The sequence below is a fragment of the Piliocolobus tephrosceles genome, chromosome 18 (genome assembly GCF_002776525.5).
Source record: "Piliocolobus tephrosceles isolate RC106 chromosome 18, ASM277652v3, whole genome shotgun sequence".
Taxonomy (NCBI): domain Eukaryota; kingdom Metazoa; phylum Chordata; class Mammalia; order Primates; family Cercopithecidae; genus Piliocolobus; species Piliocolobus tephrosceles.
In genome coordinates this window covers 68906399-68931181 of record NC_045451.1, presented here as the reverse complement: position 1 = coordinate 68931181, position 24783 = coordinate 68906399, and the positions used below count along the sequence as shown (strand labels likewise).

Sequence of the window (24783 nt, the reverse complement as noted above, 5' to 3'; positions counted from 1 at the left end):
TCTCTAGTATCTGTGCTTTGTTCATTATTTCCTTTCCTTCTTTTTTCTTAAATTAACAATGGCTTTAGGGTTTAAAAGTATTCACTTTTTAGCAGTCCTCTCTGATCACGGAATAGCTAAAATGAGAAAAAGTTTTCTGCAAAGTAGTTAATGAATACAACATTTTATTTTGGCAACTAAATTAGTTGTCAGTCATAATATGGTTAACATTAGTATACAATATTTCGGTTTATACTTATAAACCATATTTATTCAGAAGATTTGAATGGGAAACATTTTCTACATCTTTCAAATATGCATTGTCTATAGCATGTTATAGGAAGTAGGTATTTTTAAACAGTTCATGAAAAATTGGGCTCAGGTTATTTCATGAATTGTTATCTGAGCCTAGAACTAATTGCTTTGACATTAACATTTTTAATAAACATTTCAGCAATATCTGCAGCATTCCGAATACTGGATAGAACTTAGACGTCATCCCTAATTCATTAGGCTTATATTTTCTCAATAACCTAATTTTGTCTTTCATATGATATTAAGCTTTTGGAAGTCTCACTCTTAATGCGATTAATTCCTAAGCTAGACTTTCAAAGTGCATGAGGTAATATGCAAAGGCAGTCAATTTCACTGAATTTACACATTGAATTGCTAAAGATGAATCTAGGAATTTCAGGGTTGCTAAAATGCAGAACTTCAACCGAAAATATTTTCTGGACGTCAACGAAACTCTGGGGCATGGTCTGGATGGGATTCTTTGGCTTCAGAGTCTTCTGAACTGAGGTCACTGGCAATACACCAGGATGCACATGTTAGCAGAGCAAAGTGTGTCTATGTCTGCTTTGGACCAAAGCTTTATTCCTAAAAGAAATGTAGCACTGGCTCCGCCAACAGTGGTACCATGTGTTGCTTTGACTGCTGTAATGAATCTTTGATGATCAAGCTTGGAAAGAGAGCTAAATTCAAGACAATGCAATAGCTGGGACATTAAATGAAGGGATGTGAGTGTGCCCACAAGAAGAGAAGAAACAGAGTTTGAAACTCACAGACTATCCAGGTGGTAGAAACAGATTTCAAAAATCCTCTCATTCCAGACAAGATGTTTCCCAACTCTGAGCTAGTTAGGTGAACATGAGACCAGAACCACATTCTAAGGTTTACAAAAATCACCTGTCTACATAATCCTATTTTTACTCTGAGTAAGCCTGCTACTTTATCTTCATCAATGACTGCGGACTGATTTTAATAACATAAAAAATCAATCCAACTTTCCTGTCCTGCTTCCTGTGCCCCACACCACCCACTCAAGGGATGGCATGCTTCTTTGAATTAGACTTCTTCGATCAATTAATCCTCTTCAGTTCTTGAATGACCTTCCAACAGAATTAACTAATGGCACAGGGTGTGAAAGGGGTAAGCCCTATATTTTATATAGTCGGAGAATATCATTGTTTCCAGAAATGTCCCTGACAGCGGCCCACACAAGAGCCCAAGACCGTGGCATGCTCTCTGGGCTGGCTAGACAGTAACAGCTGTCACTGCCATGACAATAGCCAGTCCCTGTACTGCTGTCTGATCTCCACCACATGACATTGTTGGTTGGTCTATAATTGCTTTAAGTGGACAGTTTCTTCCTGAGATAATGACTACAAAATCATTAGGATTTAATATCGTAATTACAGGAAAAGTCAAGGAAGGTGATCAAGAATGGGGAGGGAGACAGGAACTAAAACTTAATTCTGACAGAGGGAGGAAGAAAAAAAGAGAAAAAAACAGGATGGGGAGGGGAAGAGACCCTGGTACATTTGTTTTCATTGTATATTTGTGCAGAATAAGGTAAAAGGCAAAGCATTCTTCCTTTTTCCATGTAATGCATGTGAACTTGGTAGTAAGTTTTACTACCAGACGAAAGTGGATCCACGGATAAAATACAGTCGGCCTGGATAATCCTACGGTTCTGCATCTGCATATTCAATCAAATGCGGATTGAAAAGAATATATATAATATCCTTGGGATGCAAAACCCATGGATCTGGAGGACTGGCTTTGTGGATTCTCAGGTTCCACAGGCTCACCCTGGGACTTGGACACATGCTGGTGTTCTGGAACCAACCCCCTAGAACACCGAGGGACAACCGTCCTTCGTCTCTTTCTGGCATTTCTCAGGGCTGGGGAGTTCCTTTGGCTTTCTGATTGAACTGGGAGCATAGCATCTGGCATGGAGTCCGAGAAGGAAGGGGAAGCCCTGGCACAGAGCTGGTGCTCACCTCGTATTCCTCCTTGAAGCCGTAGCCCTCGGCACACTTCATCTGTGTGATGTGCTGAAGGAGGTCTGCCACCCGGATGGCGGGGTGGAGCTGCCCGGTCTGATAGGGCACGTCGGCCGGCTCCCGCTTCTTGTAAGTATGGGACTGCACCAGGCTGCTGGTATCGCTGGCCATCGTGTGGGTTTCATCTAGGAAAAGAAGGCCAGGGAGAAAATGAGGCAGAGCCAGGGAGCTAGGTCGGCATCACTGAGAATGCTAAGAAGCTGGCTCCTGGCATCCCCTCACCTAGGGCTGTAAAATTCCCTATGATGGCTCAGCAAAAAAGAAAAGTTAAATGTTTAGAAATTTAAATGGGGTTGGCAATACTCATAGGAATGCGCAGAAATCTTTCTTTTACAAAGCAGTCCAAACGATATATTGCTTTCACAAAGCTAATTGAGAAGAGCCCTTTAGCCTTCCAGTGCTAAAGTGTGTTAAAGTTTCAGCCTGAAACTTCATCAACACCTGGTGCAAAACCAGTCTTGTATTCTTTGAAACATTAGTTCAGTAGTTTGTATGATGACATAAATAAACTCTGCACAAATGTTCTGTGAGCAAAATAAAAGTGCACAACATGGTGTGGCTTATAAAGCTAGCAATGGAAATGTGGACTTAATACATGAAATCAAAGAAGAGTGGAAAAATAAAAGGGAACCTGGTGGGGATAACGTTTTGACGAATCACTTTGCATGCTCTGGTATCAGAAAGCTTGACAAAATGTTGTGGACCAACACATCACACATGGAATGTTCTACAAAGGCAAACATGCAGGCCAGCACAGAGCAGCACCAGCTGGCTTCGTCAGAATCTACCAGTAAGACACACACTCCCACTCCCTCCACAACTCTTCCATGGGGCGAATCGGGAAACTTACCATTTATTGGCACTTTTAAGAAGATACATATCAGGAGAAAAAAGGAGGAGAAAAAGGAAACAGGGCATAAGCAATAGTACTGCGTGCATAATTACAGGTAGTTTTTATTTTATGCTTTAACTTTCCAGTTAAGTTTCCTATTCAGAGGTGGTCAGAGGGCGAAGCCTCAATTCTTCCATCACGTTAGGATGGAAGCATTGAATTTAAGTACTCAATAACAAAAAGGAGGTTAAAATTAGCATCATAATTGCTTTTCATCCCCCATGAACCAAGTAATGTCTAAATAAGTCTTATTTGTATTCAACACAATTTCTCATTTAAATTTCTTGAACAAGTCAACCAAATTGTACTATAAAATTAATGTCAAAATTTGGTCAAATAAGCCTAAAGAGGCTCTATTTTAATGGATGCCTACTAGAAAATTAGGTTAATGAACTGCAGAAATGGTACCTATTAAAAATGTCTAATGCAGGGAAATGCTATTAGATTAAGAATTCCATATTCTACAGGTTAACTCATTATATCGCTGAATCCCTTTAGCAGTTTTATGATTGAGGATGGGTGTTGTCAAAATACAATGCTAAAGTCACTTAAAATGAGAATGTTATGTAAAACATATAAAAGATATATTCGTTTTAAAAATTACCAGATTGTATATCAATAGGGAATTCAGCTATAGTTATTCATATGTTATTTATTTTTTACTGAGAAGTACAGCTCTGAAGAAAATTTAGTCCAAGGGTGCTTGATTAGCAGGGCCTGGTTTTGAAACCTCACTTCTATCTGCATCGCAAAGCACCTGGGGATGCATGGTATGAAAGGTGGTACACAAGTGTAGCTATGTTGCTGTTGCTGAAATGGCACCTGGATCACTACAACGTGGCTAAAGACACAAAGACAAAATAAAAAAGGGTGGTAAGTTGATTTTATGATTTTTGTTTCATTTGGATTTGCTTTGAAGTTTAGCAATTCATATGTTCCCATTTTAATAGTCACAAATAAACCTGGAAATTTTCACATCAGATTTGCTTGCTGGCAACTGCCAAGCTTTATAAACTGGGATACAGGAACCCTGCTGAAGTACTGAATCTCTTGAGCTTTGAGCTACTCCAGCAGCAAGTTCTGTTCTTTATACTAAAATAAATGGAACATTAATTAGTTTCCCCTCTGTGCCTCTCTCGTTCTCTCAGTTTTGTATCTTATGGGATGAACATAATTAACATGCCCTCCATGGTGGGTTGACCTTCTAAACTTCCCATAAATGATTTGGGTCCTTCACGTGGACGCGCCAGCATCCTAGCAATGCTCTGATCCCAGGGCTATGTATTCTTGGAAGTTTTAGATCCACAGAGCTACAACCACTGTCACTGTTGTATGTAAGGATCCTCTGCTGCGTTATGCCATCTTGGCCTCATTACTAGTGTGGAACACATCTTCAAGCATTTAAACACTACCAAGTCCCTGAAAGAAGAGCCCTATTATCTAGCACATGCATATGGAAGAGGGAATAGAAGGCTTCTTGTGTGCTGCTATGAAATTGGGTCACTTATACTACTAGACATTCTTGATTCCACTAAAATTAGTGATTAATTAGTTTTCTCTAACTTAAAAAAGAATTATTACTGATAACATATATTATTGGTCATTAATTTCCTTTATGTGTTTAAAAATTACCCATCAACAATTTTTTTTTTTGTATTTTTTTTTTTTTTTTAGAGACAGGGTCTTTCTCCATCATTCAGGTTGGAGGGCAGTGGCTCTATCATAGCTTACTGCAGCCCCAAACTCCTGGGCTCCAGCAATCCTCCTGCCTCAGCCTCTTGAGTTGCTGGGAATACAGATGCATTCCACCATGCCAGCTAACTTTTTAAGATTATTATTTTTTGAAGAGATGGGGGTCTCCCTATGTTGTCGAGGCTGGCCTTGAACTCCTGGCATCAAGCGATCTTCCCGCATTGGCCTCCCAAAGTGCTGGGATTACATGCTTGCACCATAGTGTCCAGCCTCAACATTTTTTTTAAATTAAAAATAATGCAGAAGAGCACATTAGAAATAAAGCTTCTCACTAATAGTTCTGATGGTTTTCTAAGAACTGAAAATTAATTCTACCTATATTCTTTATGAATTATCTTGAATTTTAAACAAACTAGCTGGAAAATCTTACGTTGAAATGGATGAAATATTTTTGAGGTAGGGTAGGTTGTATCTGTCTGTCTGTCTGTCTGTCTATCAATCCATCCATCCATCCAGCCAGCTATCCATCCATCCATTTAATCATCTATATTTTTACAAGCAAATGAAGTAAAGATATACTCCAGCTCTATACATTAGTAATGGGCACCTTAGCATGAGAAAGGTGAAGCTGAAGGTGCTAGAGAATTTAATTGTGCCGAGCTCTGACTCACAGCAAAACATTTCTTTTCGTCTTTGCGTAAATTATAACTGCTACTATCCCCCAAAACTGCCAGAGTAGATATATATCTTATATTCTTCCCTGGTTTCAAGTGCTAACCTCACCAATCCTTATTACTCAATACGTAGATTCACATTTGCACCAACTAACATGTAAGGAATGCAGTTCCCACGTACCGCCATTTGGTATCTATATAAGCTATGCATGATAACAGTTATTGCTCTATCTGGGTGACTTATTTTTTACAATGCGCATCATTTTTGCTACTTGAATTGTCTGTCCAAGTGATTTCCTTTCCGTAAAGAAACCTAATCAACTTTAAAAGATGTAATTAATGTTCACAATAACAAAGCAGCGACTTTAAAGAATGATAATTGTTTAATAAGCTTATCTTACTCCTGCTGTGAAATCTGAACATTTTCTTCCTTCTGACAATGCACATCTTAGTCCTCCCCACTCACAGCTCCCCCAGGGTCAGAAAATCTACTAGAGGAACCTCAGAATGAATGCCACAGCACATAAAGAAATCACAAATCTTCGCCTATCAAAAGATTCTGCAAATGTCATTTGCATGTAGATTACATTGTTCTGGTGCCTAAGATTAGCCTGTGCCCCTCACTTATGAAAGGAATAAAATGCAGTTTTCTTTCCCTTTTAATTGGTATTAAAAGTGTGTGTGGGGGGAGGGTTTAGTGGGCTTTGTTAGCCCTCAGAATGATGCCAAATTTAAAAACTCTGTTTTATATCCATTGTTAAACTTCTTAATTCATTTTTTCCATAGGCAACAAACTTACTTAAGCCCACAGAACACCATTAGGAAAATAAAAATTACCTTCTATACAAAAATCGTAACAACTTAGAGAAAAGAGAAGCAGAGGGGGAAAAATAATGTTGCAAAGATATAAACCCTTGTCAAGTGAATTAGGAAGGAGAAGTCGAACAATTGAGGATGGAACTCTTGCTACAATGAATTGTTATATACCTTGAAGTCATTTTTGTTGTGCTCCTTTTCGGAAAGGTTAGTAGTAGAAAGAGAACACAGCCGTGATACACTCGGGTTATTTATGCGTCTCAAATGCAATAGCAGCTCATGCTTGTTTGGTTATCACAGCCAGGTAATGCCATTTTTCTCCTCACCCTTCTTATATTGGACAAACGGGATTTTTTTCTGTAACCCCCTGCTGGGAATATTTCATACTTTAAATGCATTCTGCCCTACCGGGCTAACATCTTAGTTCATTCCTAGTGGCATCTGACACATAATAAACAGTATGATTATAAGTGCCATCTTGTCATTTTGCTGTTCAGATCATCAGCTCCTTTGAAATTCCACTGTGTGACAGACACTTCGGAAGCTGGTAGGGGGGCGGGTACCCTGAGTGGCACCGAGGATGAGTAGGGGGCCAAAATTCCATTGTGATCATCTTTCTGCATAACATTTGGCATAATTAGAAAAATGCTATTTTTAAAATTGAAGGTTTTAGTGCTTAGCAATAAGTGAAAATAATGAGAAGCTATTTTCACTTTTATGACTATCACACTAGACAGAATTCAGCTCTTGGAAAGTACACAGCCGAGTGGTGACACCTTGTTTTTTTCCCCTGGGATCAGACCTAACTTTAAATTCTGAACACAGAAAGGGAGAATACTGGAGCTGAGAGTGTTCATTTGAAGCTGTTGGTATCATCCCCAAAATACATGCAGCAAACCCCTCTTATTAATGGTGAATGTTTAGAGAAGTCTTTTCTTCCTTTAACTCCATGACCCAGGCCACCCACCTCCCCCATGTAGTGCTTATAATCACTGCATTACACAAAATTAAAACTCCAACCTCCTACAGAGTGGTCACTGACTTTCTAAATTACTCCTGCAATAAACTGTGGTAAAGGGAAATGTTCTCACCTAAAATTGCAGTTGGCACAAATGGGTCTGTCATACACCGTAAGCAGGTCAATGCAGAGAAAGTAAAAAGAGAAAGAACAGTAAATGATTGATGAATGCCCACCCCTATTTTCCGCATAGAAAGCTGTAGAAAAGCATTGGGTTACAACATCTCAAACACAGTAAGCCCCTCAAGCACCAGGGATAGCAGAGAGAGGGCGGAGTGATTCTGACTGCTGAGGAGAGAGCAGAGAGGAGACAATGGAAAAATCTGTTACCTGGGTAATAGGAATTAGGCACCGATGTGCTCAGTGTATTTGTTTTCATTGTGAAGGACGATGGTGAAGACACAGCTGCAAATAAAAGAGAGGCTGGTCAGGGGCAGCAGACAGGTAACACACTCTGAACACACAATGCTCTGAGATCACCCATGGTGACTCCATGCTAGCTAGGGTGACTCCGGGACTCACTGATGTCTATGTGGGAAATATCATCATTCCCAGATGTGTCCTTTAGAAGACAAGCAACCTTTTGTCACTTAAACACTTTTCTTACCCCACAAATAAAGAGAAAGCCCACAACCACAGCCACCATTTTGGACAGAGAAATTCATCAGACTTCTGTTTTGACTTCTGCCCTTTGCTCATAGAAACCTGCTCTCAGGCCAAGTCGAATTTTACAAGTAAAAGTAGAAGAATGTGTCTATACATGGCTTTTGGAGACTATTCCCAATGTCAGTGTTCCCGTAGTTTGCTAAATCCTCTCCTTGCTCATATTTGGATATGCAGAGAACACTCCACAATGCTTTCTGAAAAATAAAGGTGGTGCTCCATGCATGTTCCTTAGTCTTTTAAATCCTTACAAAAATGCTTTTCTTTAAAATGTTCCTCTGAAACATTCAAGACTGAATTATTGCACCTTCTCTTCCTCCCTTTTATCAAGCAGGACAGTCAATCTCATCCAATTTACCTGATTTCATTAAAAATGGATATTTCCTATTTTTAAGAGACATTTAAAAACTCTCTTCATGGCTGACAGAGCCTTGGTAGAATAAATGTTTTTTTTTTTTTTTTGAGGCGGAGTCTCGCTCTGTCGCCCGGGCTGGAGTGCAGTGGCCGGATCTCAGCTCACTGCAAGCTCTGCCTCCCGGGTTTATGCCATTCTCCTGCCTCAGCCTCCGGAGTAGCTGGGACTACAGGCGCCCGCCACCTCGCCCGGCTAGTTTTTGTATTTTTAGTAGAGACGGGGTTTCACCGTGTTAGCCAGGATGGTCTCGATCTCCTGACCTCCTGATCCGCCCGTCTCGGCCTCCCAAAGTGCTGGGATTACAGGCTTGAGCCACCGCGCCCGGCCTATAAATGTTTTTTTAAGTAAAAAAAAAAAAAATCCTCTTCAAATGTATTAATTGATTAGTGTTTTTAAAACAGTTTAATTTTATTAAAGTATGAAGACTTGAAAGTTGCTCAAGGTGGTTAAACTTAAGTCTAAATCTTAACTCCTCTGATGTAGTTACATGATCTATTTGATGCTGAGTTCCTGATCAGGACACTAAAACACAATTATACCATTATATTTATGGGAAGCATGACCAAATCCCTGTGCATACTGGGTAATTATTCTGATGACATATTAATATATTTTAACTCTCCAGGAGCAGTCCATTTAGGACAGTGCATTTACCTGTGTTTATATTTTTAAAGTATAGAATCAGTACATGACAGAATAAGGATCAGAACTCAGGCTGCCTGCCATTTTACAGGTATTTTTATAAAACAGAAATGTATCATACTTATAATGCATGTTTATGGCAAGAAGCCTGGAAAAAGGGCACAATGGATGAAAATAAGAATGAAAAAAACGAGTATCAATAAAATATGCCAGGGTCAGTGAGAATAAAGCCTTTTTATTACCTGCAGACATTTTTATGTGGTTGGTAAAGATGTGCACAGCAGATGTAAAATAACTGTGTTTATTTTCACCTTCCAGTTAAAATCTTTTAAAAATGCTTTCATCTTCTAGCATAAAAATTAAACCCATTCCCACTGTCTGTATCTATTCTCCCCTTTTTACAGCATATGAAAGCAGATAGTGTAACTCATACTCGCTTTGCTGGAGAGATTAATCCCCACTCTCAAAACTGTGGTCATGCTTATTTTTAAATTCTCCTATTTCATTTTTCCCCTTGTCTCATTTCTAAAAAGTACTCACTTCACAACTTCCAGCACTTTCTCCCAACCCCGAAAGATCTCATGCATACCCATACTTGTCATAGGTGTGGTGCTGGCAGCCTTGTGGTCTAAGGAACATCTTTCCTGAAGTTTTCCTCCCTAGAAACTGCCATCTTATTTCGAAGACATTAAGAGAGTATTATGATATCTACCTCTAGGGTTGCTCCCGACAGATAAGAACTGATGAGATCTTATTGCTTAGAGTGGGAGGAAAATGGAAAGTCTACTGCTGTGTTCCTTCTGTTGGCTTTATTGAAGGGAGGCAAAAAATAACATCTAATAGCCAACCAGCTGTGGAAGCTCCATTGGCCTCTGTAGCAGTCCTCTGTACATGAACATTTTTGGATTTCCACACATACATTCACTTTCAAAAACGTAACTGCCAAATTAAACTTCCTGTCCAGAAGTGAATATTCTCTGCTGTTCAAACTTCAAACACCTAGAACAACTAAAGAAGATTCTTCCTTTTGGGGTGAGTGATTCCAAGTAAATTGATTCTTGAGGAATTTTACCATGAAATAGAAGATTTGGAACATTAATGAGTTATACTGGAAAATGAGAACGTATCTGTGTGGTCCCTTTCAAGGAATACCTGCTACTACAAACATTCTAATCCTGTGTGTGGTCAAAAGGGCTTCTCCAATTCCAGCCCACAACAAGAGCATCATAGGTTGCTTTCTTATGGCAGTTGAATAAATTATACGTATGTATTTTTAAATGAAAAACATAATATCTGCTACACAAAAGCAGAGAGAATTCTATGAAAAAATGAGAAGGAGTTTGGGTACACTGAGACCCCACAGCTTCTACTGCCTGCACTGAAAATGACAGGAAAGAGTAGAGAAAGAAGGCCAAGGATGAAAGCAACGGTGCTGCCCTGCCCACTGGTGCCAAAGCAGCACCTGTGCGTGCTCCACTGGGTCATGTGTGCGTGTAGTACAAACTGATGTAGGAGGATAAAGTGGGACAACTGCAGCCACTACAAGCAGAAAAATATGAGGCTGAATTCGGAGATTGAATTAGCAGTGTGTAGGAGAAACACAAAGCTCAGGGACAGGCATGTGCGTTGACTACACTGTGATCTGGAAGAGGAGTGGAGGGGAGCTGCAGTACCACACTGACCACAGTGGGTATCAGGACACGAGCCTACACTGTCCAAACTGCTCCCAGTCGCCCCACCCCAGATGCCACTTCTGTGCTCCTCACAGCCACAAGGCCCACCAGCCTTTATGAATATTATGACCATTTTTTGGTAACAGGAATAGCTACACATTAATTCCATCCCCATGCTGACCAGAATCCTGGTTATACAGCTCAGGCCTGAGGCACAGATTTCACACAGTAAAGAAACTCCCCGACCTTGAGCTCGCCAAAGTGTGCCCTAAACCACAGAGTGAGAAACCTCCCTCTGGTCTCCAAGAAGATTACCAGGGACAAAGCAACTACTCCTTTTGTGCTTGATATAATCAATCTAATTGCTAGTTTCCTAAAATAATGCCTTCTACCTGGATCACAGGTACGGGAAGGCAGTAGCTGAGGCTGGTTTACACACCTGGTGTGAAGTATAAGACTTGTGAAGCTGAAATACAGTTTAATTAATTAATTGCCACTAACAGCCCTATAATAAAGGCAGAACCTGTCAGCCAAACAAATAAACAATTAACTTGCTACTGCCATTTGATGAACTGTTTTTATAACAGGCTTCCCGTGTGTAATTCCACAGCTGGAGAGTTTACAAATGGGATCTAAACAACAAGAAGGATGATGAGAAGCAGGTGCCTTCTTCCACAAAGGAAGGAAAGCCTCGTGTCACTGCTCTCTAAATCTTTACAGAAACTTCACTGTGGTTTTCTGGACTCTCTGATCTGGTCCTATCACCTTCAGAACATCTCTGTGAAGCAACCCGTGGCACAAAGGATCACTGAAAATGATTGGAGAAACCAATATGGCATAAACATTCTTCAGGAAGCTTTTTTTTTGAAATCCCTTAGTACCACCTGGAATCTTGGAAAACCAAGGAGATGTATTAAAAGCCAAGAAGCATATGCACTTACATCTCCCATTCAGATTGTGCGTGTCCATGAATGAGAACGCCTCGTCGCAGTTTGTGCCCTGCTCGGCATAGCTCTTGTCCATTGAGTTCACCATCACAGTCATTTCCTGTCGGGTGCTGCTCATGGTCTCTTTCCGCTTCTTGGCCAGTTTCCTTAGGATAAAGAATTCAATTATGTAGCCATGCATTTGAATGGGGTACGGAGCTTTGGCATGTACACCGACAGATGTGCGGGAACAACATCTACTGAATCACTCCTATTCACTCAGAGATGGATGTATGGTGCCTTATTTGTGGCAAGCGCTCTGCCAGGCTGCAGACACAGAGACGAAAAACAGGTACTGTCTATCCTCAAAAAACAAAACAAAACACAAAACCCCAAACAACCAGAAAGATAAAACACCACAGCCTAAAACATTGTTTCTCCTAGTATAAGCTAGATTAAAATGACCAGTGATTCTAGTACAACACAATCATAATCTGCTAATTGTTACACTCCTAGAGTTATTAAGTTTTTATGAAATCATTGTCAACATCACCATATACAGTGTCAAAGAGAAGACTCCCCTGAGTAAATATTTTCCAAGCAAACATGAAATAACAGATGAATCTAAAACACACATTGTTAAAACTAAAGAACAGAACTAGGGTGAGGAGTCAAGAATGTACAATTGGAGTATGTGCATACAGGGAGCAGAACCTGACACAGAGCCTACAAAGCTCAGAGAGCTCAGGCCACAGAAGGATAGAAGGGAAGGTACTGAATTCTCAAAAGGCTATTACCCTGTCCCAAATTCCAAATGAACCCAGATTAGTTCCCATCAAGCTTTGTCAACTCCCACAGAGCAGAAGGTTAAAAAATGTCATGTTGCTGGGTTCCCTGGAAAGTTCAGCAGGAGTAAGACTTCATTGTTCCCTCTTTCAGTGGAAGAGAATGAAAAAAAAAGGAGATTTCTAATTCTTTTGGAGACCTAGGTTAATCCTGGCCTCTGCATCCTGCTCACTGACCACCAAAAACTCAACATCTAAAATTACTGACACCTGTACAAAAGCCAGAAGACCTTAAGGGAAACTAACATAAAAAAACAGATAACACAAATTTTTATAGATCTTGCTATCAGACATTGTTTTATGTACCCAAGACAGACAAGATTAGAATTAGAGATGCTTAAGGAGAAAGTATATAGTGAGAATGTTTAAGAACACCCACGTCACCATAATACCAAAAATACTATGCTCTAAAATATTCTAATTGTGCCCAAGCACCTAATAGCATCTATGAAAGAAAACCGCACCTCCTTCTAGTAAATCATCTTGACACTGACTGACCTAGGATACAGAATTTAAAATGAGCCACATAATCCAAATCACACCCATATTAGGTGACTGCTAATGCAATGTAAGGCACTGACGACATAAGACCATACGGATAATCTTTATTATCATTTCTAAATGACACATAATCCAAATGCTTTCTTGCCTGTAGTTACAATAATATTTTAATTTCATACTTTGAAGGCAGAAGGGTTTCGTTAATAAGTTGCCTTTTTATTGCTAAAAGTTGCTGGAAAAAAGATACATTTTTAAACAGAAAAAATGAAAATCACATCTAACCTCTCTGACAGTGTTAAAGTTACAAAGATTTTGAAAGGTGAGCCAGCGTGACTCCTCTGGGCACTGACACCCCCCTTCTCTTGCCTCGTGGGGATCATGATCATCCCTTCTGGAGCCTGTCTCCTCCAAGCTAGCCGTGCTAGTTGAGCCTGGATGTTCTCAACACATGTTCTGGACAGAGGCAGCACTGGACTCCAACTCCATAGCTGCACTTACAATAATACATTTTCTCTTCACTTCTGAATCTGCCAGATCACTGGAAAAACATTCTCAGGCCAGGTCTCCTCAGGAACATCAAGTGGAGGACTAAGAGCATTAGCTCCATAATTCAGGCAAAATGCCTTCTTTTTGCTTGAATTTCTTTGAATTGCTTTGGACTGATTTATGCCAGTAATTGCCTCAATATTCTTTTTTGTTCTGCCTATAAAAAGAAGCATTGTGGGCCGGGCGCGGTGGCTCAAGCCTGTAATCCCAGCACTTTGGGAGGCCGAGACGGGTGGATCACGAGGTCAGGAGATCGAGACCATCCTGGCTAACACGGTGAAACCCCGTCTCTACTAAAAAATACAAAAAAAAACTAGCCGGGCGAGGTGGCGGGCGCCTGTAGTCCCAGCTACTCCGGAGGCTGAGGCAGGAGAATGGCATAAACCCGGGAGGTGGAGCTTGCAGTGAGCTGAGATCCGGCCACTGCACTCCAGCATGGGCGACAGAGCCAGACTCGGTCTCAAAAAAAAAAAACTGCCTATAAAAAGAAGCATTGTGAACTTTACCAGGTTTTCCTCTTTGCCTTTTCTTGCTTGAATTCCTCTAATCCTAAAGGTTAGGAAATGACAGGTACTGTGCTTCTTGTGTGGGTGGCTGGGAGGGATATATGTGCCAGTAAAAGCTATGCTGGTACTGGGAAAAATCTTTCTCCCTTCTAATCCTCCACATGCATAAACTAATTTCAGTGATGTCACACTACTCACTTCACTGCTGATCTTTAAGCACAGAAGAAGCCCGTAAAGCCTGTGAGAGCATGCTCAAATCAAACAAAGGTCCAGGCAGACACAGCAGCTTTCAGCTCATATCCACAGGACATACTGTCTGTCTGTGAACCACCTTCTACACCCAGTTCTCAATGTCTTCTGCAAGCCTTCATGCATTAACCCTACACATTAGACACCTTTTTACTTTCAGCAGATGTCACAAACACGAATGTCTCCCTGGGACCAGGCAAGTAATGTAAGTGGAGGAAGCCCGTGTAAGACAGTATGGGGTTGTGGAGAGCTGGAGGGGACAGTAACTCAGCTCCTGCACACTGATGCCCCAAGGAGGTCCAAGTCATTTCAAGTTTCAGGAGAAACTAGACCAGACTTTGTATTAACTCTTAATTTTCACGTGTTGTCAAATAATTCAAATTTAAAAATAAATCACTACTTAGCCCAAATAAAGCATGTGTGGGGGCAGTTTGTTTTTCACCAATAACAGCACTTTGGAAATGCCATTGTATTGGAATTGAAGGAAGTTACAACTTACAATATAATTATAACCAAATTGCTTAATTTTTAATTTAAATTTTTAAATTTTTGTTGAGACAGTCTCATTTTGTCATCCCAGGCTGGAATGCAGTGGCACGATCTTGACTGACTGTAGTCTCTGTCTCCCAAGTTCAAGAGATTCTCATGCCTCAGCCTAACAAGTAGTTGGGACTACAGGTGTGAGCCACCACACTCAGCTAACTTTTTTGTATTTTTTTTTTTTGTTTTTTTTTTTTGTATTTTTAGTAGAGGCGGCGTTTCGCCATGTTGGCCAGGCTGGTCTCAAACTCCCGACCTCAGTGCTTGACTCTTGCCTCGGCCTCCCAAAGTGCTGGGATTATAGGCGTGAGCTACCGTGCCTGGCCACCAAATTGTTTTCAAATGTGCGTCATCTGCCACCCCCAAATTCAATATGCTTTGAAAAAGTTTACTAGTGCCTAGCCAATGCTTTACACAAAGCTGTTGACACAGGGACAGAAAGTGAGCATGTGCTGTAGGAGAAATGATGCTGACAGACCTGCACCATGTGGGCTGCCACAAACTTTCAATTTATAAAAAATACAATAGGCCGGGCGCGGTGGCTCAAGCCTGTAATCCCAGCACTTTGGGAGGCCGAGACGGGCGGATCACGAGGTCAGGAGATCGAGACCATCCAGGGCTAATACGGTGAAACCCCGTCTCTAATAGAAAATACAAAAAAACTAGCCGGGCGATGAGGCGGGCGCCTGTAGTCCCAGCTACTCGGGAGGCTGAGACAGGAGAATGGCGTGAACCCGGGAGGCGGAGCTTGCAGTGAGCTGAGATCCGGCCACTGCACTCCAGCCTGGGCGGCAGAGCAAGACTCCGTCTCAAAAAAAAAAAAAAAAAAAAAAAAAAAAAAAAAAAAAAAAAAAAAAATACAATATACGCAAAAGAGCCATAAAGTGAAGCACAATAAATCAACCTATGCCTGTACAGGTCAAATGCCCTTGTCCATAACTACAGAGGGCTGAAAAGGGTTGTATCAAGAAAGAGACTCAGTTAGGACTGTGGATAAATAACAGTTTGTTTCTCTCTTTTTCTTTCTCCCCGTTTTGAGCCTCGTGTTTCAGATGCTACTTTTTTCAAGTGAACACCTGGAACCCTATCAGCTTTGTGAACTTCATGAAATAAAGTCTTTTGTGTAGGAAAACTAAAGTTGAAACAATTTTCTTTGCAATCTTATGTAAGGACACAAGTAAATTTATTTTCCATTTTGATTTACAACAAATGGTTTGCCTAAAATATTTTAATTTCCAATATCCAAACCTGCACTGCATGAGTCTCAAAGGCCCTTAGTAATTAAAATAAATTAAAGGTTCTTACCAATGTCTACAAATAGACCACAAAAAAACTACAGAAAGGACTTGGTGGTTTCTAGTCTGGCACGAAAGGAGCTTGGCAGTGATAACTTTTTCCTAACAGTAAGTCAAAGCTGAAAAAACTGAAAATTAACAAATGTTCTTAGATGTGCTGGAGAACTGAGGTCACAGGACAGACCACTGCCCCTCAGACTGGAGAGACCAAAAGGTAAACACAGAGAATCACAACTTACTGGAGCTGAACTTCACAAGCAGAAACGTCTGTGAGAGCCAGAACCTGGCCAGGAAAACCTAAACTGTAGCTGACAAACTGCTGGAGCGCAGTGTGGACATGTCTCAGAGGTAAAAACTCCAGGGGGAATAAGTTTCAAGGGGGCCCACCCATTTTTGTGAGTTTTACCTCCAGGAACCTTACCGGGTTTTCAGAGATTTGAGACAAATTCCCTCAGGCCGCCAGCAAGAAGCAGTGGAAAGCGGACACTTTGAAATACGTCAGCACGTTTATTCTGCTCTTAACAAAGTCCGCTCTTAAGAGAAGCTATGTTTACCAGCACCTAACCTGCCAGAGTTTTGTCAGAGCCTAACTGACCTGGGGGAAGAAAGACAACTCCAACCCACATTAGCCATCCTATTCCGACTAACGGTGGGGGAGAGGGATACGGAGAAGTATTTGTGAAGTCCACAGTCCAGAGGCACAGGTTCACTATAGACTAAGACCTAATCATACGACTGCAGAGCGCCTCCCCTCCCCCCACACCTTACACCATTTTACTAAAGGCCTATTTGCCACAGTTCCTGTTACTCAATACATCATGTGTAGCTTCACGAAAAAAAACACAAAACAGTGTGAAGAGACACAGCAAACAACAGAACCAGACTCTGATACGGCAGAGGTGTTGGAATTAACAGAGTGGGAATTTAAAACAACCACGATTAGTACGCTAAGAGCGCTAATGCCTAATGAACAAAGTAGACAGCATGCGAGAACAGATAGGTAACATAAGGAGAGATGGAAATTCTAAGAAAACCAAAACAGAAATGCTAGAGACAAAAAACACAGTAACAGAAATGAAAACGCCTGTGACAGTTCATTAGCAGACTGGAAATGGTAGAGAAAAGAATCTCTGTGCCTGAAGATTCTCTCAGTAAAAACCTCCACAACTGAAAAGCAAGAGAAAAAAGACAAACAAACAAAAAGCAGAACAAAACCACACAAAACATCAGAATATCCCAAAACCATGGGACAACTACAAAAGGTGCAACTTACATGGTATGGGAATACAATAAGGAGAAGAGAGAAAGGAACAGAAGAAATATTTGAAGCAATAATAACTATTTCCTCAAACTAATGTTAAAAGCATGTCATTTATCTTCCAAACATTTTGGAGTTTTCCAGCTATTTTTCTATTACTGATTTCTAATTTTACCAAACCACAGATCCAGGAAGCTCAGAAAACACCAAACAGGATAAATGCCAAAAAATCTACACCTAGTAATATCATATTCAAATTGCAGACAATCACAAATAAAGTCTTAAAAAAAATCCAAGGGGGGAAAAGCATTTGACTTCTAGAGGAGGAAGGATAAGAATTACATTGGACTTCTCCTCAGAAAGCATTCAAACAAGAACCAAGTGAAGTGAAATATTCAATATGTTGAAGGAAAAAGCCACCAACCTAGAATTCCGTATCCTGTGAATTTATCCCTCAACAGTGAAGGAAACATAAAGACTTTCTCAGATAAAAACTGAGGGAATCTGGGCCGGGCATGGTGGCTCACGCCTGTAATCTAGCACTTTGGGAGGCCGAGGTGGGCAGATAACTTGAAGTCAGGAGTGCGAGACCAGCCTGGCCAACGTGGTGAAACCCCATCTCTAGTAAAAATACAATTAGCCAGACATGGTGGTGCATGCTTGTAATCTCAGCTACTCAGGAGGCTGAGGCAGGAGAATCGCTTGAACTCGGAAGGCGGAGGTTGCAGTGAGCTGAGATCGCGCCATTGCACTGCAGCCTGGGCAACAAAAGCAAACCTCTGTCTCAAAAAAAACATATTGAGGGAATCTGTTGCCAGTAGACCTGCTGCCTTGTACAAAATATTAAAAAGTTCTTCAGAGAGAAGAAAAATAATAGATCAGAAACTTGGATCTACAAAGAAAAAGGAAGAACATGAGAGAAGGAATTAGTAAAAGTAAAATAAAAGATTTTTAAAAATTCTTAATGGATATAGCAGAAAGAAGTTTGTTCAAAATAGTAATAGCAACAAAGTATCTGATGATTAAGCTATAGATAAGTGAAATGGGTAACAGGGATAAGGAACAGGAGAGGAAAATTGAATACTTTGCTATTATAAGAACTTTCACTACCTGTGAAGTGGTACAGTTTTATTTCAAAGTAGACTTGGACTAGCTGTAAACAGATGTGAACCCTAGGGCAACCACTGAAAAAAGTAACAAAACATTAAACTAATAAAGAAGACAAAATGGGATAATATAAAATGTTCCATTAAAACCAACAAAGGCAGTAAATGAGTGGGAGACACAGGAACAAAGAAAGAATAAGAGCAACAAATAGAAAACAGTAATTAAAAAAAAGATATCCAGTGTTATCAATAATCATTTAAATGTCAGTAGTCTAAATATACCAGTTAGGCTATGCACTAGGTGGCTCATGCCTATAATCCCAGCACTTTGGGAAGCAGAGGCAGGTGGACTGCTTGAGCTCAGGGGTTCCAGACCACCCTGGGCAACATGGTGAAACCCTGTCTCTACCAAAAATACAAAAATTAAACAGGCATGGTGGTGCATGCCTATAGTCCCAAGGACTCGGGAGGCTGAGCTGGGAGGATTGCTTGAGCTCAGGAGGCAGAGGTTGCAGTGATCCAAGATTGCACCAATTCACTCTAGCTTGGGCAACATAGGGAGACCCCATCTAAAAAAAAATAAACCAATGAAAAGGCAGATTATCAGATTAAAACACACAATTCAACTACATATGATCTACAATAAATTTATTGAAATATAAAGACACATAGATGGAGAAAAATGTACCATGCTAACACTAATCAAATGAAAGCTGGAATAAGCTACATTAAATTCAGACAGAGCAGACTTTAGAGCAAAAACAGTTACTAGGGATAAAGAAAAGCATTACATAAGGATAAAAGGGTCAATTCTTCAAGAAGACATAAAATTTTTTAATGTGTATGCACCTATAACAGTGTCAAAATATATGAGGCAAAAGGTGATAGAATTGCAACAAGAAATAGATGAATCCACAACTATAGTTGGAGACCTCAACCCCTCTGTCAGTAATGGACAGCTCAGCAGGCAGAAAATCAGTAAGGACATGGCTGAATTCAAGAGCACCATCAATCAACTGGATATTACTGACATCTTAAGAATCCTTCATCTGCCAGCAGCAGAATACACATTATATTCAAGCTTGCAGGGTACATTCACCAGACAGACCGCATCATGAGCCATTAAACACAGCTTAACAAATTAAAAAGAACAGAAATCATACAATGTCTGCTGTTAGACCACAATGGAATTAAACTAGAAATCAGTAACATGAAAATGGCTGGAAAGATCCCTAATACTTGGAAGATAAAAGATGCATTTTAAATAACACATAGGTCAAAAAAGAAATCTCAAGAGAAATTTAAAAAATATTTTGAACTAAATGAAAATTCAAATACAACTTATCAAAATTTGTGGTATGCAGCAAAAGAGGTGCTTAGAGTGAAATTTGTAGCACTGAATGCATATATTAGACAAAAAGAAACATCTAAAACCAATAATCTAAGTTCTTACCTAAGGAATCTTTAAAAAAAAGATAAAATTAAATCTAAAGAAGGCAGAAGAAAACAAAAAAAATTAGTGCAGAAATCGATGAAACAGAAACAGGAAATCAATAGAAAAAATAATTAACAAAACCAAAAACTGGCGGAAAGATTAGTAAAATTGATGCACCTCTAGCCAGGCTAAAAAAAAAAAAAAAAAAAAAAAGACACGGATTACTCATATTAGAAATGAAAGAGGGGACATTATTACAGATCCCACAGACATTAAAAGGATAACAAAGAATATTATGAACAAGTCTATACCTACAAATTTGATGACCTGGTTGAAACAGACCAGTTCCTTAAAAGGTGTAATCTGACAAAACTCACACAAGAAGAAACAGACAATCTCACTGGGCCTACAGCTATTAAAAAATTGGGTGAATAATTAATAACCTATCAAAACATGAAGCACGAGGCTCAGATGGTTTCACTGCTAAATTCTACCAAATATTTAAGGCAATCACACCAGTTCTCCACCATGTCTCCCAGAACATAGAGAATACTCCAGTTCTCTACCATGTCTCCCAGAACACAGAGAATACTCCAGTTCTCCACCATGTCTCCCAGAACACAGAGAACACTTCCTAGCTCATTCTGAAAGGCCAGCATTTCCCTAATACCAAAACCAAAGACATTACAAAAATAGAAAACTGCAAACCATAATTTCTCATGAAAACGGATGCAAAAATCTTCAACAGAGTATAGCAAACTGAATCCAACAACTTCTAAAAATAATTATACACCATGACCAAGCAGAATATATTTCAGGTATGGGAGGCTGGTTCAACATCTGAAACTCAAAAAATGCAATCCATCACATTGACAGGCTATGGAAGAAAAGTCAGACGGTCATATTAATAGATGGAGAAAAAGATTTGACAAAATCCAATACCCAGTCATGATAAATGTTTTTGGCAAAGTAGGAATAGAGGGGAACCCCCCTCAACTTGATTTTAAAAAAACGATCTACTGAAACGCTATAGCTAACATTATACTTAATGCTGCGAAAATAAAAGCTTTGCCACAGATATCAGGATCACGGCAAGAATGTCCTCTCTCACCAATACTTTTCAATATTTTCTTGAAGTCTCAGGTAACTAATGACATAAGACAAGAAAATGAAACAAAACATCAACAGGTTAAGAAGGAATGAATCAAACAGTCTTTGTTCACAGATGACATGATTGTGTAAAAAATCTGAAAGAACCAACAGAATAAGCTCCTAGTACTAACAAGCAAAAGTAGCAAGATTGCAGGATACAAGGTTAATATACAAAGGTCAATACTTTCATATATACCAGCAATGAGCAATTGTAATTTGATATTAAAAACATAATACCATTTACATTAGCATCTCCAAAAGTGAAATAATTAGGCATAAATGTAACAAATATGTACAAAAACTCTATGAGGAAAACTGTAAAATTCTGATGAAAGCAATCAAAGAACTAAGTAAATGGAAGATTTAATATTGTCCACATGTCAATTCTTCCCAAATTGATCTATAGATTCAGTGCAATCCTAACCAAAATTCTAGAAACTTATTTAGGGTTAATAACAAACTGATTCTATACGGAGAGGCAAAAGACCCAGAATAGCCGACACAATATTGATTAGAAAAAAGCTGGAAGACTGATACTACCTGACTTCCAGACTTACTATAAAGCTGCAATAATCAAGACAGTGTGGTACTGGTGAAATAAGAGACAAACAGATCACTGGGACAGAAGAGAGAGAACAGAAAGAAACCTACATAAATGTGATCAACTAGCAAACAAGCAAGGGTACTACAATGGACAACGAATGGTGGTGGAACAACTAGACCTCCACATGCAGAAAAATGAATCTAGACACAGGCCTTACACCCTTTACAAAAATTAACTCAAAATGGATTATAGCTCTAAATGTAAAATGCAAAACTATGAAACTCCTAGAAAATAACATAGGAGAAAATCTAGATGACTTTGGATAGGGCAATGACTTTTCAGATAAAATATTAAAGGGATGATACATGAAAAAAAAAATGATAAGATAGACTTCTTTCAAATACAAATTCCTGCTCTGTGAAAGACACTGTCAAGAGAGAAGCCATACACTTGGAGAAAATACTTGTAAAGACATATCTGGTAATGGACTGGTATCCATAATGTACAAATAACTCTTAAAACTGAACAAGAAGAACACAAACAACAGGAGTAAAAATGGGCCAGAGACCCTGATGCCTCACCAAAGATGTACAGATAGTGAATAGCCATATAAAAAGATGCTCTGCACCATATGTTATAAGGAAAATGAATATCAGAACAAAATAGCACCACACATCTGTTTAAGGCCAAAATCTAAAAAACACTGACTTCACCAACTGCTGGCAAGAATGTGGGGCAACAAGACTCCTCATTCATTGTTGGCAGGAATGCAAAAGGACACAGCCACCGTGAAAAACAGTTTGGGCCGGGCACAGTGGCTCACGCCGGTAATCCCAGCACTCTGGGAGGCCGAGGTGTGCAGTGAGCTGGCAAAGGGATTGTGACTAGCTCAGCATTCCACTGGAGGCTATATGATCAAACAGCAAACTGTTTACCATGAATGCAGGATGTGGACAAACTCAAAATGTGCCTGTTGCCAAAAGGTTTGCCATCACTTCCGGGTACCGGGCTCCTCGAAGTTATCTCCGGAGACATCTAATACCCATGGTTCGAGGAATGCAGTCTCACAAGCCTGCTGTGAACCAAATGGCCGACTGACAGTTACCTGACAACCACCAGCTCCTGCTATCTCTTCTGCCTAATAAATATGGAGGGCTGTGTAAAGCTCAGGGCCCTTGTTCACTAGGAGCAAGGTGCCCCCTGACCCCTTCTTCCAAATATACTCTTTTGTCTTTGTCTTCTATTCCCACATTCGTCCTCCTTTGTTCCGTCCAATATAGGGTCGTGGGGAGAGTCATAAAGGTGGGAGGATCATTTGAAGTCAGGAGTTTGAGACCAGCCTTGCTAACATGGTGAAACCCCATCTCTGCTACTTGTTACTTAGAAGGCTGAGGCAGGACAATGGCTTGAGCATGGGAGGCGGAGGTTGCAGCGAGTCAAGATCGCACCAGACTCCATCTCAAAAAAGAAAAAAAAAAAAAGAAAAGAAAAGAAAAACAGTTTGGCAGTTCCCTACAACACTAACATACTCTTCCCATATGATCCAGCAGTTATGCTCCTTGCTATTTACTCAAAGGATTTGAAAACTTATGCTCACACAAAACTTCCATAGAGATGTTCATAGTAGCTTTATTCATAACTGACAATTTGGAAGCAACCAAGGTGTCCTTCAACAGGTGAATGGCTAAACTGTGGTCCATTTAGACAATGGAATATTGTTCAGTGTTACAAAGGAATAAGCTACTAAGCCATGAACACACATGGAGGAAACTTAAGCGCGTGTCACTGAGTGAAAGATGTCAATCTGAAAGGCTACATAATGGCAGAAACTGCTATTGCATTTGCACCAACCAAATATTTTGTTATTCCAACTACATAACACTCTGGAAGAGGCAAGACAATGGAGACAGTAAAAGGATCAGTGATTGTCAGAGGTTAACGGAAAGGGAGGGATAAACAGGCAGAGCACAGAGGAGGTTCTGGGCTGTAATCTTATTTACATGATACTCTAATAAAGGATGCATGTCATTACAGACTTGTCAAAACCCACAGTAGGTGCAATATGAAGAATGAACCCTGATGTGAACTATACCCTTTGGTGATAATGATGTGGCAATACAGCCTCACGGATTACGATAAATGAGGATACTGCGTGTGTGTGTTGGCAGGAGGGTGTCAGGAACTATATGGGAACTCCGTATTTTCTGCTCATTGATGTTGTGAAACAAAAACTGCTCTAAAAATACAGTTTATTAAACATTGCAATACTGTTTAGAAAAATAATTGGAGGGAGAAAAATTGTCATCGCTCGAAAACTGTAAAGTAGAATAAAGGTAGGACAGGAGAGAAATGTGTGGGGTGAATTCAAATTAAAGGAATGGTTATTATACTCTACTATTTCTGAATATTTCTTTTCTAGAGTAAAAATTTTTTGAAGTATGAAATGGAAATAAGGGAAATGGAAGAAAAACCTCTTGGCAAGTTATTATGTTTATGATGGGTATGAATCACAGCCAATAAAGGAACCATGGTGAAGAATGAAGTCTTCAGTAACGTGTCCTATGGGAGAGCTGCAGGACAAACTGCTGCCAACTAGGAGAACAAATTGCCACCTGGCTGGAAGGAAGAAGAAATCACTCCTCCTCCAATTTCCCGCTCTGAAACCGGACTGAGCGGCAACTGGAAGAGGAGCAGGATGGACGGGCCCGTTTGCCATGGGTATCAGTGGATTCAATACGGATGCTCCTCACAGTCCTGGTCTAGTGCCATTCAAGGTCACAGGCCATGGTTCCCCAGAGCCTGATTGCCCCTACCCTCTGTGATAGACCCTGGCATGCTAGGTTATGTCAACAGATTGTCACTGGAGAAACGCTTGTTAGCACTGAGCCGAAGATCACTGTTGGCCACAGAAAAGGTGTTTTTCAGAACTACAGGGATGGCAAGACTCATGGAAAGGTAAATCACACATAGACTAAGAATGAAAGGGTAAATGGCTCTCTGGTCCTGGCATCTACAATTAAGTGTGTGCTTAGACTTAATTAAGGGCTGCAGAAGGAGCTGGAACCAAG

The 24783-nt window shown here is 40.1% G+C and overlaps 1 protein-coding gene across 2 annotated transcripts in view; it reads right to left on the bottom strand.

The window, feature by feature from the left end:
• The window catches only part of PTPRM (protein tyrosine phosphatase receptor type M), an 846383-nt gene that overhangs the window by 153344 nt on the left and 668256 nt on the right, over positions 1-24783 (bottom strand). For both annotated transcript variants that reach the window (XM_023228490.2, XM_023228491.2), the window contains 3 exons: positions 11754-11905; positions 7750-7824; positions 2265-2452 (listed from right to left, as the gene is read on the bottom strand). In XM_023228490.2, the coding sequence (XP_023084258.1) occupies positions 2265-2452; positions 7750-7824; positions 11754-11905 (415 nt within the window). The remainder of the gene's footprint in view (positions 1-2264; positions 2453-7749; positions 7825-11753; positions 11906-24783) is intronic.